General features: G+C 35.9%; 1 protein-coding gene across 1 annotated transcript in view; it reads right to left on the bottom strand.

Moving 5' to 3' along the window:
* Positions 1-20,057, bottom strand: part of CBLB (Cbl proto-oncogene B, E3 ubiquitin protein ligase) — a 326,116-nt gene that overhangs the window by 86,425 nt on the left and 219,634 nt on the right. Inside the window, exons 8-9 of the mRNA XM_006890001.1 lie at positions 15,117-15,248; positions 2,148-2,351 (exon numbers count right to left, since the gene is read on the bottom strand). Coding sequence (XP_006890063.1) covers positions 2,148-2,351; positions 15,117-15,248 — 336 coding nt within the window. The remainder of the gene's footprint in view (positions 1-2,147; positions 2,352-15,116; positions 15,249-20,057) is intronic.

Raw genomic sequence — 20,057 nt, 5'->3', positions numbered from 1 at the left:
ACTACTACCTAGTTTAAAATTAGGAAAGGTGTGGCAGGGTTTTATCTACTCTTCATCCATACTCAACATACATGCTGAGACAATAAATCAGGAATATGAACTGTATGAAGAAGAATCTGGCATCAGAGATTGAGGAAAACTCACCAAAAACCTGTTATATATCTGACACACCCTTGTGTGCATAAAGTGAAAAAGACCTGGAACACAGACTATCAAAGACTTCAGTCTTCCATATAGATTACATCTCCATATCAAGAAGACAAGATTCTCACAACTTGACCAATTCTCAACATAATTATAGATGGACAAAAGATGGAAGCAGTTAAGGAATTCATTTTACTTGGTTCTAAAATCAACACTCAGTGTTACCAGTAGTAAAGAAATCAGGAGAGTATTGCATTGGAAAAGAGGCCAAGGATCCTCTTTATAGTGCTAAAAAGCCAAGAGAGTCAGAAAGTCAGTTTAGAGACTAAAATGTGCCAAACCTATGCAATGGTAGTTTCAATTGCTTTGTGTGCATGTGAAAGTTGGATAACACGATGAAGAAGACCAAAGAAATAATGTCTTTGAATTTTGTGTTAGGGAAGAGTACTGAATATTCCATGAATTGCCCAAAGAATGGGCAATTGTTTCTTGGAGGAAGTGAAGAAGAATGAGTAGTTATGTCTTAAAGGAAGTGAAGAATTATGTCTTAAAGTAAGGAGCTTTCTCCGAAGCAAGGAGGTAAAATCTTTCCCACATGTTTTGGATATGTTATCAGGTGGGGCCTGTTCTTAGAAACCATGCTGGGAAAGGGAGAAGGTCAAAGAACAAGGGGAGGATCCTAAAGGAAAAGGACTAAAAAAAATGAGAGTAACAATGGGCTTGAGCATTGCAAGGTTTTGATCTGTTGATGGTTGGGTCACTGTGAGTTGTAGTTGATTAAAAGGTAACTAACAAAAATAACATATGGAAAAATTTGTATTAGGAAAAGGAATGTCTTTGTTCATCACAGAACACAGAAACTTAGGAGTCATAGGATGAATCGGCTACATCCTTGAAGAAAGGAGGTAACCCCCAGAAAAGCCTCATATTCTCAGTATATTTCCTACTAAAGAAATAAATACAGTGAATACAATTCATAGCCATGGTCAAGTTATTATTACTCCACCTAGATGGCAAATAGGTCTCTGCAGCAGACCACATCCTAATGAATTAGCCTGGAAGGGATAGAGGTTATATTGAAAGGCTCTGTAGGCCAAGTCTGAACTCAGCAGGCATGAGCGGCATGAAGGATTAGCCATGACAGACGTGAGTCAGGAGTATGGCACTTAACTAGAGTATCCGACAACTCTTAAACCACTCACTCACTGTACTACTTTGACTTTTGAGAGTACAGAATCATTGACTAGAATCTGAATTTCCTGTATCTGTAGAGTGAAAAGACTGACAGCCAGGAGCCCTGCTCTCTTGTCTTCTGTATTTCTCATTTGTGAATGAATCAATTGGCAGTCTTATGAGTTGTACTCACTGAGTAGTCTCTTGTGAGCTTGGGTAAACAAACTTCAACTGGGTATAATATCCCTTCTCAGTGAACTGAGAGTCAATTTTTCAGAATTCACAATACTGCTGGAAGAATTCTCAGATTATTGTAAATTCACAAAGTCAATCTTGTGTGACTTCTTAATAGTCAGACAGCCAGCTGGCTTTCTGGTAAGAAAACAACTCAAGCAGAGACTTCTTTTAGACTTCAACAGAGACTATTTTAGTTAAGTTCAATTGTATCATTTCCAATTTTAATGATTTTGTTTTTCAAATTTTTCTTTGTATATCTGCTACTGTTCATATTCTTGTTGTTAAGTGCTATCAAGTCCGAGCCAACTCATAGCTGATTCTCTAGCAGATCTTTAGAGGCATTTTGATATAAAATCTCCTATTAGTAAGTTTAAAATCATGGACATTTCTCTCAGTTTAGGCAAGTGTATCTATTTTCAAGTTTATAGTTTTTAGCAGTTTGCCAACATTACTTATATGTTCACCTTGTTTTAATTCCCCGAATAGTTTTTCTCATGCTGAAATACACGTAACTACACCAAATTTGTGATGGTTTCACTTCTTTTCATTAATCACACAACATCCAATCTGCACTCTATGGTTTTTTGTTTTACCTTTCGAACATTTGCCAACCGATTCATCATCAAAGACTCCTCTCTGTCATCATCATCATCCAAGTCCAGCATCGGCATACCAAAGGGGTCAATGATGCTGCAGCATCTGGAGCCTTCATCTCTTGGGTCAAAGGGATCGACGATTATGGGCTCTGTTCCCTTTATTTCACAGCGGCAGAAAGGGCAGCCCTGGCCATCTGACTCCTGAATAAACAAAGAAAATGCAATGAATGGCCTTTGTTCAATAAACACAGCCCTGGGCCAAGGTTTTATAAGAGTTTCAAAAGATATTATGTTATGGGAGAAAGTAGCAGGGACAGTGTAAACAGGTAGTAGGAATATAACAGGGAGCAAAAAAAAGGTATTAAAAACTATCTACATTTTTAAGTTCTCCAAACAGAATTTATTATGAGAATCACAAGAGATTTATCTTTTTTATGTTTTTAGTATATATGTGTATATTTGCTATTATGTATATATACTATTACATCTATATATTACATATACACATATATATGTATATATACTCTATGTATATATTCATATAGTTTATATGTATAGAGTGTATGTGTGTGTATATACACACACACACACATCCATCCACCATAAATCAGAGTAAATTGTGAAAGAACTGATGTTTCCTCTGTTTACAATACATGAAGATTGGAGAGCTGTACTTTAAGTAATAAAAGGAGATACTTCATTTACAATATACTTGAAAATTAGAATAGAAAATTTCAAAGTGATTTGAACATAAGGGAAAATGATAGTACACCTTTATGTATCTATCACCCAACTTCAATAATTATCAATTTATATTCAACCCAGCTTCATTTGTACCTTCACCCACATCTCTATTCTTTAATTATTTTGATATATATCCTAAACATTGTATCTGTTAATCTTTGAAATGTTTTAGTATATTAGTATATGCACTGACAATAAGAAATCTCTTAAAAATCTCACTACAATAAAAGGTAGGCTGTTGGAATCCACCAGATGCTTCACAGAAGAAGGATGGGCAACCTCCTCCAGTGGGACTTACTATCTCTGAAAACCCACTGGAGGGTCGGCTATGGGTCAGTTCCAACTCCATGGCAAACACCACCACCACCACCACTAATCCCCTTGTACTATTAACCTGAAGATGATGTCTCTCTAGTAGTTTAAATCCACCAGGAGCTACAAAAGGAGAGAGATGCGCAATCTCCTGTATGATTGATAGCCTCAGTTAAACTCATTCGGGAGGCAGTTAGTACTCAATAGTTAGATATCTGTTAGTAAATTAATTAGTAATATTATTTTTTCAGTGCTATGCCTGGAATATATTAGGCCATAAAAGTTCCTTTGGAACCTCCTAGGACAATTCACCTGTTGGTTTGTTAAGTGACTTTTGAGTTTATTATTTATTTTTTGAAAACTGGTAACTGTAAAGATTTGGTTTCAAAGACTTCCAAAGAGGTAGAATTGAAAGATACTAATAGCTCCCAGAAAAGTTAATCTAAAGCTTATTTTTTATTTTTCTTTATTCTTCATAAGGAGCTCTGGTTGCTTAATGTTAAGGAATTGTGCTGCCAACCCCAAGGCACATGGGTTCAAATCCACCAGCTGCTTTATGGGAGAATGATGGGCAATCTCTTCCTGTGTCATTTGCTACCTCTGAAAACCCACTGGAGGGTCAGTGATGGGTCAGTTCCAACTTGATGGTACTCAACAACAATTATACTCTTCTTATTTACGTTTTCTACTGTTGTTGTTGTATACCATCAAGATGGAACCAACTCATCACTGACCCTCCAGCAGGTTTTCAGAGGCAGTAAATGCACAGGAGACTGTCCATCCTTCTCCTGCAGAGCAGCTGGTGGATTTGAACAGTGTGCCTTGGAGATTGCAGTGCAGATTTTTATGTGCTAGCATAACTACTTTGTAAGTGTGTGTGTGTGTGTGTGTGTGTGTGTGTGTATATATATATATTTCTGTTTAATATTATTTGTTACAGATAGTTTCACTAGTTAGTAGATACATGTTCTATAAGGAATATACACTGTAAGCCGATTATGTAGATGTAAATTAAGCTTAACCATAAATTATCTAATACAACTTTGGTTACTCTACCTAGTTTCTGTCAGATGGCTCACAAAATCCATATGAAGAATGCCCTAAGTAGACATATAAGTGACTAGGATTGTGCTTCAAAAATTAATGTTCTGCCAACATAAAAATAAGATCAAAGAATATAAGTTAATGAGGAAGAAAGACTAACAAAATCTGTTACCAGTCCTCAACATATTAACATTCTGATACTATTAAGAGGAAGTGCTTTGAATCTCATCCACTCTGACTGACTCAGTAGATTTCACTTCTTCAAGTAATACTACAGACTTGGGACACTAAACAATATAATATGTTCTTGAAAAATTAATTCAGACTCAAATCCTGAACAATGATATCTTAAGTTAATATTATTAAATATATATTTTACATTGATGAGTGTTCTAAATAAATACTTTCTTGTATATGCTGTTAAGAAAAACTTTATATATAACATAATGCATTTTCATGATGATTCATTATTTGAGAGTATAGTCACTTCAGGCTTTTTCAAATGTACAACGCATTTTGATAACCAAAGAGGATATACAGAACTTCATGAATCTTATTTTGGAGTACATTCTACATTTTTACTGTAGGTTCTTGTTTGTCGTCTTTCACGGAAAATACATTACTTTGATAGCATTAATATAAATCTTTATTTTTAATATAACCAATGTGTTCGTTTGTTTGTGTGTATATGTGTGTGTGTGTATATATATATATACACACATATATATATATATATACACACACATATATAAAATGGTTTGTCATCCTGCAAAGGGTTAAACCAGGCTGCTCCTTTGAGGCAAGGATTCTGAGGCTCCGTCTAACATACTTTGGATATGTTGTAAGGAGGGATTGGTCCTTGAAAGGGACATCATGCTTGGTAGGGTGGAGGGACAATGCAGGAGGGGAAGGCACTCTATGAGGTGGATTGATTCAGTGACCGGGGTAATCAGGATGGGTGTATCAGAGACGGTGCAATTGGCACAGGACAGCGCAAAGTTTAGGGCTGTTGTACATAGGGTCGCTATGAGTCGCAAGCAACTCGACGGCACATAACAACAACATAACAAAATACTAAGATTGGTGTTGGGATGAGTAGAAAGAAGTGTAGGAGCATGGGGGACATGTCTGACTTCATGGGAATTGTTTTTGTGTTGTTGATAGGAACTTTGAATTTTGTAAAGGTCAGATAGGGCCATTTCCATGTGGCCCTTGCTCTTTTTTTACAGACACTTATACATTATTTGCAATCAACAATACTCTCTAGATATTAAGTATACATGAATTCTTTAGGAGTTTATGGGCAATGCAACTTGTAAGAACATTGGTTACTAATCAAAAGGTCAGTAGGCTAGAAGGAAAGACCTGTTGATCCATTTAAATAAAAACCACTGTGACTGAAAATTCTATGGAAGAGTTTCACTCTAATATATATGTTGTTTTCTTTCATTACAATCAAATGGATACAAATAGTATGGTTATAAAACTCTTTAATCACACATCATGTGAAAAATCAGAGTTTACTGATTTAATCTCAATTTTATATAAACAGTTCTTCAGAACAATCCACTACCTTCCCTTTAAATTTTTTATAATTCCATAAATCATACCGAAGAATCAACTCAACTCATTGCCATCAAGTTGGAACCCACTCATACCTCACCCTCCACTGGGTGTTTGAGGTTGTAAGTCTTAATAGAAGCGATAGCTCATCTTTTTCTCAGAGAGAGGTTGGTGGATTCCAAGTACAAGAGAAGTACAGTCTTTAAATTAGCAACACAAATCCATGCAGGTTATATCACCAGAGCTCCCTTTACTGGAAGACTAGGAATAGAGAAAACAATATAGTCTTTTAAAAGTCCCTGCCAATAACTGAAAACATGGTTGCCTGACAGAGATACTGAATTTTGTTTTGAAAGAAAGATTTGCAGAATTGATTCCTATTCTCCGAGGTCATTTTCTAGTTTCCTTAGAGGGCCTTAGGGAAGGGCAGAGAACACCTTATTTGGTAGCTCTGTAATACCACTGCTTTATCTTATATAAGTATAAAAAGGAAAAAGGAGGTTAAATTCAGAGAAGAAAAAAAAAATTCTGTTTATATCTGTTAATAACTGGAAGTGAAAAAATAACCACTACAAATTTTCTTTATAAGGCTAGAACAGAAATACCACACCCAGAGTGATACTGCTTCAAAGACTGCCCCTAGAGAGGTGATTATTCAACTCATTTAGTATTCTTCACAAACACTGCCTTGCTTATTCCAATTATTAAATAACACAGATGTCTCATACAGAGAAAAAATATCTGACACCTCTGTGGAGGCATGACTAATGGCCCATTATGACAGCAATTAAAGAGTAACCACTTACAGCCTGTACCAACTATCCGACATTACTATCATACATTTCTGAGGTTTTCTGTTAATTACTTAAAATATATGTCTTCAATGAATTGTAGTTAAGCCAAAACAGGACATCAAATGAAAGAAAAAGGTGGTGAAGAATGACTTGATAAAATACACAGTGGCTGAACACATAATGCTTTATGGTCAAAGTTTAATATTTCCTATTGGACTCTGACTGATTTATCATACATTCTTGGCAGACATGTACGGCACTAACATAATTTTCATATCAGCATGCCCAACCAAAGTAGTAGAGAGTGACCAAAAGTGTCTGGTATTCATAATTATATTTGAAGGATAGCAGATGTTCAGTTGAAGCAATGATTAATATCATATTCATCTATACAACTTTACATTTCTTAAGGTTAAGGGCTATGTCTCAATGTTTTTAGCTTTAGTAACTGGAATTAAACAGAAGCTACTAAAGAAATTCTTGCTGAATAAATGGATTAAATGGAATAAATTCCTCCTGAATAAGTGAATGAAAAGATTAACAATCTTATAAAATGATGGATTAAGCAATAGTGTTTGCTTCTATCAAACTACTGTCTGCTGCCATAGACTTGTTTGCACCATTTTTTTAAACTGTAAAACATTACAGAAGACAGCCCATTTTTGCCCTGCAGAGTGACTGGTGGATATGAATAAATTATCTTTGCTTTAGTGGACTGATATATTATGTACTACGCTACAGGAAAAACATGGGTAGTCTACTCACATGCAATTTACAGTTCTTGACACTGATTGGATGGTAATGGGAAGAAGAGGAGAATATTACCAGGCATCCTTATCAAACTATTAAGATACAAAATCCATGTACATGTGACTTTGGAAACTTTGTTAGGGGGGTAAAAAAATTAAAAACAACCAAACAAGAAAACATACAAAATTAAAACGAAACCTTTGGTCTTGTAGTAAGTAAACATAGACTCTAGTCATCTGTAGGTTAGTCGTAAAGAGTTGCACTAACACCACAAAGGCCTGTGGTTTTAATGCACCAGATGCTCTACAAGAGGAAAAAAGGCATTCTTTTTCTGTGTGACTTACTGTCTCTCAAAACCCACAAGAGGGTCAGCTATGAGTCAAATCTGACTGGCTCGAGTGTACACAACAACTAGTCCTGATTTTCTCTCTGGGGGCTTATTCTCAGTTGATAACCTAAAGGTTGACAGTTTGAACTCACCGTATAGCCCCATGAAAGAAGGGAATGGCAATCTGTTTCTGTAAAGATTACAGCAAAGACAACTTGATAGAGAATTTCTACTCTATGAACACATGAGATTGCTAAGACATAAGTAATTGCAAAAGAAAACACTCTGGGCTTAAATACAACTACCTGTATAGTCATGGCATTAAAATAACTGTTTATAAAGAAGTTGATTTAGAGAAAGTCTTCTATTATGAAAGTAACCCTTCCCAAACATAAACTACTACTGAATAAAGAAAAGTCTGAAAAAATACCATTACTATTGGTATTCATATCCAGAGAACTCAAATTCTTAACATAAATTTTCGTATTATGAAGTTTGCATTACATGTCTCACAAAATACTGGAGAACTGTGTAAGTTATAAAATTTTGTCTTAGTTCTTCATATATTCCATGACAAATAATTAAAATCCTATGAGCATTTAATAGAGGCTACATATGTTAGGCTTTTAACATATTTTATGTATGCCCACTATATTTTAGCAGTATTAAGAGTACAAGATTTTTTATGTTTATTTAATAACATGAATTTTTTGCAGGAATATGTTTAAATAACACTTCCCAGTGCTCCTGTTCATACAAAGATATTAAGGCTGACAACTAGATCTGTTGGTTGACAGGAAGCAGCACTATGTAAAATCTGCAAGTACTTATTGGACTAGTAGCCTAAAAATGAAAATGTTAAAAAATTCTCATAATCATTAATGTTCTACTGAGATTTGTTGTATTTAAAAATATCACGTTAGAGTTCTCAATGTGACACCTTGTTCCTCCATCAAGGAACTTCTTTTAGGGATACAGAAAACTTGTACCAGGGATCACCATGTATGTTTCTTAGTGTAGAAGAACAACACAGAATACATAGAAACACAAGGCATAGAAATACAAAGAAACCTGGTCTTACTGGTTCTGGCTTAGTGTCAATACTCACTCAAGCAATAACTGTAAAATAACATGATTCAAAAGTAAGTGAAAAAAGCGTGCAAAGCTGATGGGGAATACAACAACAGTTACTGAGTAATAAATGCATCAGGCTTGGAATTCTTAGTACTTACTCCAATAGCTTGAACACAGAAGTTCTTAGAAAGGATCACAGATAACTCTCAGATAAGAACCAAGACATTAGAAGAACTTATCATGACTTATCCCAGGAGGGGAAGGCCCTCTATGAGGTGGATTGATTCAGTGACTGGGAAAATCAGGATGGGAGTGTCAGAGACAGTGCGATTAGCACAGGACAGAGCAGAATTTAGGGCTGTTGTACACATAGTAGCTATGAGTCGCAAGTGACTCGACCGCACATAACAACAACAACATCTATAATAATAGCACTCATTATTAAATGGAATGATATTTAGCTGTCTTTTCTTTATATTATCTAGAGGACAGTAAATAAGTACTTATAAAGTTAGGTACTAGTGTGTAGACACAGTACAAAGGAAAAGGGATTCTAAAAAAGACAAACTTCAAATTCTAAAGGAGAAAAAGACAAATATGGAAATATCTACAATACAAACATAGTGAGATAAGAACTTACAGAGACATAAACAAATTTTACCACAATAATATTTATAAATTGCAAACTAACTTACATGGGAAAATTCTAACATATTACTGAGAAAACATTCTTGCAAATTTGTCATTATTCTATATGAAAAATTATACGATCAGGTTAGAATGCAATTTACTAGTGACACTAGCAGCTTCTGGAAAGAAAGTCGGTCTTCTGCCATGTGATTTATTTCAGAAATCAAATGGAGGTTCAGTTATGAATTCCTTCCAACTTGATGGCAGTGAGTGAGGCAGTGAGGCAGTGAGGGAGTGACACGAGAAGTCCTGATGGCAAGCTGTATGGTTCAAATCCACCAGCCAATCAATCCCAGTGGGAAAGATGAGGTAATCTGTTCCCATTCAGACATAAAATCTCAGAAATCTGATAGAGGATTATGTGAGTCAGAATCAAATCTTTAACACTGGTTTTGTGTTGTTGTGTGTAATCAAGTTGAAACTGACCCATAGCTGACCCTCCACTGGGTTTTCACAGTCAGTAAACAGCACAGGAGGAGACTGTCCATCCTTCTCCTATGGAGCAGCTGCTGGTAGATTCAAACTAAGTTAGGTTTTTGGAATGACATGAATATAATTTGATTTTGACTTTTAAAAATATGTCTGAATTTATCTTTTGGTACTGTGCCATATACAGCTGCTGAAATTTTATTCAAAGGTTACTTTCAATGCATGAGAATTTATGCACTTCTTTAATTTCTAAAAATAAAATTGAGAAGTGCTTCAGATTGGAAAAAAAGTGAGGCAGCAAATGTTAACAATTCACAATTATTACTAGATGTATGTTCATACAAGTTCATTACATAACAGGAAAAATAATGAAGTGAACCTAGGAACTGATTCTTAATAGCAGAAGAATGACACCATTTAGAGAATACAAAGTAATATAATGTGTGGTGATATATAGGACAAAGTTTAGTATTATAGTCATGACAACTGGGAAATATTCCTAAGCTTTTACACATAATGTACCTAGGTCATATAGTCCACAGACTGGCTGAGTAAATTACACAGTGCTTTTCCTGCCAAAAAAACACTTCCCCTCCTCTCATCAAGAGATATTCAGAATGCAACATAAGTATGATCTTCCCTTAGTTTTATATTCAATCATACTTTTTTACTTATTGTAGGCCACAAAGTAAATAGCTATTTGGTATAATGTTTTAAACTATAAACTAGAAAACTATAGTTTAAACTATAAATTTTGCTAATCAAAGATTTTTGCCAAACTAATGAGGAGAGCTTCTGACTCTGAATATACTTAATAATAAAATACCAAAAATATTATCAGGTTAAAGTTGGAAAGTTCTGCATATGAAATATGCACAAGAGGTATATATCCCAGGAGAAATGATGTAAGTCATTGTCCTCCCAAAGTGCAGAAACTAACGGGGAGTCTTCATTAGCCATAAATTCTGGTTTATTCTAGGGTGATGAAACGCAAGCTTCTGATACTATCACAATGATAGCAGTTACTTAGGGAACTCTGATGGCCCATCTGGTAAGGTGTTGTGCTGCACATCCAAAAGAGGTAGTTCAAATCTACTAGTTGCTCTATGTGAGAATGATGGGCAACCAGCTTTGATGGGATTTACAAATTCTGAATATCTGCTGGTGAGTCATCTACGGTTCTAACTGGACTATAATGAGTGAGTGTGAATATAGAAATGAAGGTATGAAACAATCCAAATATAATTTGTAACAAACATAATTTGACTACTTTGTAAGTTAATTTTGATCCTGAAGTAATGAATAGGTATCAGGTGAAGTAAATAATTCTAAAAGTAGTATATTACATGGTTGCTATCCCTTTGACTAATGCATCTGAAGCACTCATGCAAACAGAAGGCTATGCCTTACAGTAAAAACAAACACAAAATACATTAGCTTCAAGTCAATTCCAACTCACAGTGATTCTGTAGGACAAGTTAACCTACAGTGTCCCACAGTGTTACAGGCTTACTGGTAACCTGCCACATCTTCCTCCTTTGTAGTTACTGGCAAGATAAAGCCACAGATTTTCTAGTTAGCAGTGAAGAATTTAACCACTGCATCACAAAAGCTTCTCCTGTCTTCTACTGTGTTGCTGTTGTGTGTCACTGAGTCAGAACTAGCCCATAGCTGACCCTCCAGTGGGTTTCCAGGGAAGTAAATTGAACGGGAGGAGATTGCTGAGGAGCTGGTAGATTCAAACCGCATAGCTTCTTCCCACTGTTGCTGTTACGTACTGATGAGGTGCCTGCGACTCACAGGGATCCAATGTACAATAACCCTGAACCCTACCCTATCTTGAGCCAATGTCACTGACTCTGATGACATACCGCTAACTTTGCAAACTATTATTGTTGTTGTTGTTATGTGCCATCGAGTCACTTGTGATTCATAGCAACCCTATGTACAAGAGCCCTAAACCCTGCTCTATCCTGTACCAAATTCATTGTCTCTGACACACCTACTCCCACTACTCCAATTACTGAATCAACCCATCTCACTGAGGGTCTTCCTCTCCTGCGCTGTTCCTCCACTCTCCCAAACATGACGTCCTTCTCCAAGGACTGGTCCCTCCATGCAACATGTCCAAAACATGTCAGATGAAGCTTCAGAATCCTTGACTCCAAGGAGCGTCCTGGCTTCACCCTCTCCAGGACAAACCTGTTTGTTCTAGCAGTCCATTGTATATTCAACACACTTCTCCAGCACCACAGCTCAAAGTCATTAATTCTCTTTCTTTCATCCCTTGTCACTGTCCACCCTTCCAATGCACAACACACAATTGCAAAGACTATAGCTGGATCAAATGAACTTTAGTCTCCTGCCTGACATCATTGCTCTTCAGTATTCTGGAGAGGTCCCTGACAACTGACTTTCCCAATGCAATTCGTCTCTTGATTTCCTGGCTACTGGTACCAAGAGTGTTGACTGTAAGGCCAAGCAAAGTAAAACTATTAACTGTGAAGCGAAGCAAAGTAAAACTACTAACTATATCAATCTCTTCACCATCCATACTGATGCTGCAAATTGGCCCAGTGGTGAGAATCTTTGTTTTCTGGATGTTGAGCTTCAATCTGTATTGAAGGCTGCAGTCCTTGATCTTCTGCAGCAAGCGCTTTAGGTCCTCCTCAGTTTCAGTAAGGAGAGTTGTGTCATCTGTATAACACTAGTTGCTGATGAATCTTCCACCAATCCTGATGTCACATTTCTCCTTGTACAGCCCAGCATCCTGGATGATCTGTTCTGCATACAGATTGAAAAGGTATGGAGACATAATACATCTCTGGCAGACCCCCTTTCCAGCTTGAATCATGCAGTGTCTCATTGCTCTGTTCTGATGACTGCCTCTTGGTCCAAGCATAGGTTTCACATTAGCACAATCAAATGTTCTAGGATTCCCATTCTTCTCAGAGTCAGCCACAGCTTGTTGTGATCCACAGAGTCAAAAGCCTTTGCATAGTCAATGAAGCACAGATAGATATTCTTCTGGTATTCTCTGCTTTCTGCCAAGATCCATCGAACATTAGCTATTATATCCCTCGTACCACAACTTCTTATAAATCCAGCCTCACACCTGGCAGTTCTCTGTAGACGTATTGCTCCAATCAATTTTGGATAATTTTCAGCAGAATCTTGCTTGCATGTGATATTAACAATATTGTTCGATAATTTCCACACTCTGTCGGGTCACCTTTCTTTGGAATGGAAACAAATATTGATCTCTTCCAATCAGTTGGCCAGCTGGCTGTCTTCCAGATTTTTTGGCACAACTCAGGGAACACATCCAGGGAAGCGTCTGTTTGTTTAACCCTAATTTAAAAGGCAATTAATGTCGATGTTGAAAATCACTACTGTGATATTATACTGAACTCTCTTCTTTCTCCAACTACTCCCTTATATTAGTATTTATTCCAGACTCCATTTTGCAACTACTACCCCCAATTCTTAAGTATCATGAAAAGACAAAGGGAAATACAGATAAGCAAATCCATGATTACAAATCAAATACATACTGAGAAAAAGTATAGGGATGTTGTATAATTTTTACTAAGATAGAAAAAAAATGTCCAGGAATTCAGAATGAATTCTAAAGACACTGTGGTTATGTCCTAACAAGTCAGAAGTGACTCATCGCTCACCCTCCAGTAAGTTTTCAAAGGTCCCATTGTTCTCCCACAGAGCAGGTAGTGAATGTGAACTCTATGCCTTTGGTTTTGCAGCACAACTCCTTACTACTAGGGCACCAGAGCTCCATCTAAACATTAGTATATTTTAAAGTTGTCATTGTTTTTATTGTGTACCATAGAGTCAGAACGCACCCATAGCTGACCCTCTGGCAGGCTTTCAGAGGTAGTTAATCAGAGATGAGGAGATTGCCCATCCTTCTGCGGAGCAGCTGGTACCCTTGAACCATGTGCCTTTGGGATTGTAGTGCAGCTCCTTTTCATTAGGCCACCAATATAAATATGTTTTATTTCTTGATTTGTCTATTTACCCTTTTATTTCAAAATCATCTCAAAAGAGTGAACTTTTTCCACCATGGGACTAGTAAAGGGAGTAAACAGCTATATTTCATTTCTCAGTACTATACTCTGGGGCCTTAACTGGTAGAGAGTTGTGCCTGTCTACTCAAAGGTGGGTATTTAAAAATCCAGCTATTCTGTAGGTGAAAGACAGGCAGTCTTCTCAGATGTGATTTACAGCCTCTGAAAACCTGCGGGAAGGTTAGTTATAAGTCAGTTCATAGTCAATGACAGTAAGAAGATGACTGAGTGAGCTCGAAAGGCATTACTGTGTAGAGCTCCAAGATGTGGAGGAAGGATTAAGGCTGAGCAGACTCAGGAACAGGCATGAATGTTCATTATATACACAACTACAATTTCAAAAAAAGGTTTACATTTTTAGTCATTAGATTTGTAGGCCTTGTCAACATGTTTTTAACAACAATATATTTTATAAAAACTCCAAATACTGAAAATTGGAAATCTGTCCAAATATCCATTTTTCAATATCCAATCTTTATTACAGATAAAGAAATAGAATAAAGCCCTTGGAGAAATCAGTTATCCTCTAGGTCTGACTATAAAACATTAAATCAATTTATATTCATTGACTTCCTGCCTACGGAGAGGAAGACAGTATGGCCTTAGATTCTAGTTTTGCAAATTACATTTGTACTATCTATTTCTCAGGGAACTGTAACTATTTTAGAGACTTTTCCCTTCTGATTCTCTTCCTTTAGCCTTATAAAGATACCAGAGACAGACGGCAAGTAGGAGCCATGCATCCTGAGGGGAAAGAGGGTTGGTCAGAACCACCACTAGAAGATTTATTATGAGGTTTTTGACTGCTTCATAATCTGACTGACTTCAAAAGAATCTGGCCTAGTATAAGCCATACAAATATGACAGGTTGGTAACAGTATCTATAATGCCATTTTGAAATCTACACTATAAAACACACTAATAAACTCAAAATATAAAACACAGCAAACAAGTCTATACAAAGTATAGAAATAAAAGATTTCATACAAACACCTGAGATTTTAAACAAACATTTCAAATAATGGATTTACTGTTATTAACTTTTTAACATTAGGAAGCCAAAGACTGAAAAGGTATTTATGAATATATAGAAAGGAAGATATGAATATATAGAAAGAAGGGATTAATGTTTTTCATGAAGAAACAATTTTACCTGCCATGCTGTAAGGCAAGAAGTGCACATCAAATGCCCACAGGGCTCAATCTTGACATCTTTATCATTCTCGGCACAAATTTTACATAGCTGAAAAGTGGAACCCATTTCACAATATAATTCATATTGTTCCTGAAATTTGGAGGGGGATAAAAGCAATAGAATATTATTAATAATAATAAAAATAATAGTAAATTTAAAAATTATACATTTCTACACAAATCAGACAATATTGAATTTGTTCTCTAATTTCACACTTGATTTTGTCAAAATTAATTATCTACAAGATTTATTTTAAATTGCTACACAATTTGGTTTAGAAACAGTGTTTTCACATGTATTTCGCTTTTATTAGAAAAGTGTAAGACTTTTTACTACTTCAAGAGAATTCTGGTAGTGTGGTTGTTAAGTGCTCAGCTACTGACAGGTAAGAAGTTTAAATTCACCAGCCTCTTTGAGGATGAAAGTCTGTTTCCTCAAAGAATGAAGCCTTGGCAATCCTCAGTGCACTTTATCCTGTCCTGTAAGTTAATTAATTATCAGAATCTCTTCAATATTTATGTATTTGATATTGAACTTTAATACTATTCCTTTACAAAGACTGTTTCCAACAGTCATAGAAATTCAAAAGACAAAGTTCATGGTTTCAAATGACAAAGTAAATTACTTTAAAAATGATTATATGTTTATCTGATTTTGCTTTCAAATAATCGAGAATGAATCTGTAGGGATGTTAATATTTACTTCAATTTTTTAAAAAATAATTTCTAAGATGTAAGGAAAGTAACATTTGTTAAGCTTTTCCTGCATGGCAGGTTTATAATGAACACCTACTATTACAATTCATTTTCTTTGTATAATAAAACTCATTGCCATGGATTCTATGCTAACTCATATTGACCCTCCATCAGGTTTCCAAGGCTATCAATTTCTCAAGGAGAAGATGGTCTATCTTTCTTCTTTTGGGACATCTGGTGGATTTGAACAATCAGTATTTCAGTTAGCAGTCTAAGATGTAACATTAGAGCTCCTTAAGCATAATACACAAAAAAACCCAAAGTCTCAATAAGTTTTAATTGTTTTCCCCAAATTCTCAATGAGATATCTGGCTCTAATTGCATCCTCATTTTTTTATCTACCACTATTCAGAAAACTAATCTCTCAAGCAGCAACAACAACAAAATGAGTTTTATAAAACTTCTTTTCTCTTGGCTTACTAGAACTATTAGCTTAAAATGCTCTAGAGGAGTGAAATTGTATTTCAGTGTTCTATTAACTGGAAAGACTTCTGTCACGAAGATACAAACAGACGAGTAAATGTAAACTGAAAAACATTAATATGGATAGAAATAAAATAAATTGTGAAGTAAAATTAGTGGAAATAAAGCAAGTAGGTAACTAGAATGTATCCAACACAGCGTGGTTGCTGTTGTTAGGCGCCACCAAGCTGAGTACCACTCATAGCAACTACGACCAGCAGACCTGAGTCTCCTCCTGTGCTATGCCAATCCTCACTATCTCTGACACACTTGAGACCACTGCAGTCTCCGTGCCAATCCATCCTCTTAGGATTTTCCCCCTCTTTTGTTGACACTTCACTGTTCTAAGCATCATAGGGTTTTCCAAGGAATATGACAGGGTAGGGTAAAGAAATAACAAGATTCATTCCCTAATTTACTAAAATATCTTACACTCTTAAAATATCTTCAGCGAAGAAGAAGATGCTCAACCAGTTGGACTGAAACAGTGACTGCTGCAATGGGCTCAGAATAGGATTCAGATCTTTTGTTAATAGGATTGTGGTTGCTATGAATTGTATTCAACTTGATGGCAGCGGACAACAACTATCAACTATCACTATCTTTCTATCTCTTCTATCATCTATCTATCTATCTATCTATCTATCTATCTATCTATCTATCTATCTATCTATCTATCTATATCTGTCATTTAAGCATTGGAAGTAGGAGTGGCATCCACTTCCTAAACAACATGCCTCTGGAAACTCTATGAACTTTGATAAATGATGATTGTTATAGAAAGGCTTCAGGCCTTTTGTTCATAGGGTCACTATGAGTCATTCTCAACTTGGCGGCAATCAAAAACAACATATTCATGCATGTATGTGCACACGTTCGCTTGTATGCACATGGAGACACACCCCTTTCTACTCACTTGTACTCTTTTGTTATCTGGGATTTCCATTTACAGCATAGTAAAAAAATCTACTATGCAATTATTTTGTTAATTTATAGGGTGGTGGAGATATGACAGTAATAGTGGTACACCCTGTCCTTCCAAAAAGGTCTTTGCATTCCTTCTGGGAAGGTGGACCAAGCTGTCCCGATTCCTCTTGCTGAAATGGGCTTTGCATTCAACTGCTCTTAGGGGTCAGCCTTCTCCATGTCCATGGTGTCGAAGTAGACACACCGACAATACCAAACCAGAAAAAAACTTGTTCTGGTTCCCACCTTCTATGTAGCCTGAGGTATTCCTACTCAAAATTGTTGTGAGGAGAGGAGGAAAAAAAATAAATATCAGAAAGGGTATCAAAAAGGGTATTTGGAAGAAAGGCACTGAGTTTAGTAACATGACAAAGTGGGCCAAACAAAGCCTGAAGTATTTGCCTTAGTTATGCAAGGTCAGGCTCCCAGGAAGTCCTGAGCCTGGGTGAGACTCCAGCTCCCAAGGGCACAGTTGACCCTGGTATCACAAAGGCAAGGCTTACAGGTATAAGAGAGAAGAAGGCCTGTAGGCAGCTTTACTAGGGAAGCTATGATCCAGCTCAGGAAGAGGGTGAAGTGGTGAAGTCTTGGGTCCTCTAGTTATACAGCCTCATTTTATCCTGCTTTGTCTCTTTCCAAGTCTCTCTCTTTTTTTTTTTTTTGCAAATGGAAAGAAAAAAAATCCACAACCAACTTGTTACAGTGATGAGCACTTCAGCAAATCTTAGCTGTCACTATTTCTATAATTATATTTCTAAATTAAGAAAATCAGATGAATAGATGTTCTGAAAATAGAAAGAAAAAAATTCCTCCATTTCAATTGACAGCCTAATGTCTGAGATTTACCCACATAAATATAGAGAAAAGTCAGTGTGTTCTTTCTTTTTCCACCATGATATGCTTGTATGTGTGTGGATACAATGCATATAAATATTTTTAAAAGAAATTAAGGGAAAAGGTATGAAATTATAGGTCAATTGGAAATGAAATTAACAAAAACAACTTATAAATTGTTGCTTCTCTGAATAACAATGATTATGACTAGTCAGGGCTAATATGAAATCAGAAAAAAATTACAATAAGCCAACATTATTGTTGTTATGAGCAGTTGACAACTTAAGGGATAAACTATATAAATAATGTATAAGGAATAATATAACTAAGACATAAAATAAAATTTGGGGCCATATTTCTAACTATCTAGAGTGCTCCTTGGACGCAAGGATGGTGAGGTTTTCTCTCACACACTTTGAGCATGTTGCTACAAAGGGGAATTCCTTGGAAAGAGGTAACATGCAAGGAAATAAGGAAGATCAGAGAAAGAGGAAAACCCTCAACGAGATAGACTGAGGCAGAGATTACAGCAAGGGGCACAACTGTGTCAGAGATGATGAGGATGGTACAGGATAAGACATGGTTCATACCTGCTGTTGATAATTTGCTATGAGTTATACTTGACTACACATAACAATAATAGTATAAAGAGGAACTTTTTCTGGTGGGTGTCCTTTTCCAGATATTAATAAGTAATTACTACAAATTTTTTAAAAGTATAGTAAATATCCTGGTGAGGGTTAAACTGGGCTGCTCCTTGTAGGCAAGGATTCTGAGGCTCCGTCTAACATACTTTGGGTATGTTGTAAGGAGGGACTGGTCCTTGGAGAAGGACATCATGCTTGGGAGGGTGGCGGGACGGTGGAGGAGAGGAAGACCCTCTCTGAGGTGGATTGATTCAGTGACTGGGGTATTCGGGATGGGAGTGTCAGAGACAGTGCGACTGGTACAGGACAGAGCAGAGTTGAGGGCTGTTGTACATAGGGTCGCTATGAGCCTCAAGCAACTCAACGGCACATAACAACAACAACATAGTAAATATACATCAATACTGCCCACAAGAAGCAAACATAAATGTAGACCAATGTATTTCACAAAATGCTAATATCATAAGGGCTAAAATATGGAAAGTCAGAAAATAATCTACTATTTTTAAAAAGTTTGTAATTTTGATGTTTTTTGTTATTTATTTTACAAAGCTTGGAAAATTACAAGAGATGGAAAATTAGTTAGCAAATACAATTAAATAAATTATGTTCTCCATCCTTCCTCTCCCTGCTACTCAGAGTTAAGCACGCTTACTAGTTTAAATTTTATTTTTAGGAAGCAATTTGCTATGTTCATATATGGATGTTTTCTTATTTATTTATAAACACAGAATATGCATAGCAGAACTTACATAAAAGGAAATGACACATAACGAAGTTTTATACACATGGAAAATACTTACATTAACAAAATGCAGACCTTCCCATATAAAGAACTAAAGTTTTAAAATATTTTAAAAATATATATTTATACATGGTATTAGTATGCTACTGTTTATTTAGCATACTATCTAACATTAGGTCATTTTGAAATGTTCACCATTATGAAAAATACCCACAGTGATTGTCTTTGGATATGCAGACCTCTGCACGTGTGGAATACAGAGTCAAAAGATGTGCTCATTGAAGATTTTCATAATTACTGACACACTGCCCTCAATAAAGGTTTAAACAAATTATACTCCCACTCATAATCTATGAAGTTGTCAACAATGGCCTTTAAAAAGGTAATTATTATATTTAATAGACTTCAATTACATATTTGACTTTTAAAAGATAATAGTTATTCTAATTTTTATCTTATTTTATTATTTTGTATGTATGTGTGTGTGTGT

This window comes from Elephantulus edwardii, unplaced genomic scaffold (genome assembly GCF_000299155.1).
Source record: "Elephantulus edwardii isolate Elephantulus edwardi_28Jun2011 unplaced genomic scaffold, EleEdw1.0 scaffold00085, whole genome shotgun sequence".
In the NCBI taxonomy this organism is placed as follows: domain Eukaryota; kingdom Metazoa; phylum Chordata; class Mammalia; order Macroscelidea; family Macroscelididae; genus Elephantulus; species Elephantulus edwardii.
Note: the sequence above shows the minus strand (reverse complement) of the source record. Positions and strands in the feature narration are given on the sequence as shown.